Source organism: Cariama cristata, unplaced genomic scaffold (genome assembly GCF_000690535.1).
Source record: "Cariama cristata isolate BGI_N322 unplaced genomic scaffold, ASM69053v1 scaffold37618, whole genome shotgun sequence".
Classification (NCBI taxonomy): domain Eukaryota; kingdom Metazoa; phylum Chordata; class Aves; order Cariamiformes; family Cariamidae; genus Cariama; species Cariama cristata.
The window spans coordinates 1291-1505 of record NW_009632290.1 but is presented as its reverse complement, the minus strand read 5'-3'; the positions used below and the strand labels follow the sequence as shown (position 1 = coordinate 1505).

Here is a 215-nt window from a genome sequence, read left to right as displayed (position 1 = left end):
CTGCAGCCCAGCACCCTCTTCCCATGGGTGAGCAAGTGGGGGGCGCAGGTGGGCTCCCAGTCCCCTCCTCCTATGGCCCCATGCCCCATGGTCACAATGCTCACAAAGATGATGGCGGGCGAGATGAAGCGCCAACAGATCTGGAAGAAGAGCGGCGGGGGGAAGCCCAGCATCATCTCAATGTCCTTGAAGTAGTTGCGGTGCCCTGCGGGGAC

General features: G+C 62.3%; 1 protein-coding gene across 1 annotated transcript in view; it reads right to left on the bottom strand.

Annotated features, from left to right (window-relative positions):
- SLC6A9 (solute carrier family 6 (neurotransmitter transporter, glycine), member 9) overlaps positions 1 to 215 on the bottom strand; it is a gene marked incomplete at both ends in the record, with an annotated part of 1759 nt that overhangs the window by 260 nt on the left and 1284 nt on the right. Inside the window, one exon of the mRNA XM_009706297.1 lies at positions 49 to 205. Within this exon, the coding sequence (XP_009704599.1) occupies positions 49 to 205 (157 nt within the window). The remainder of the gene's footprint in view (positions 1 to 48; positions 206 to 215) is intronic.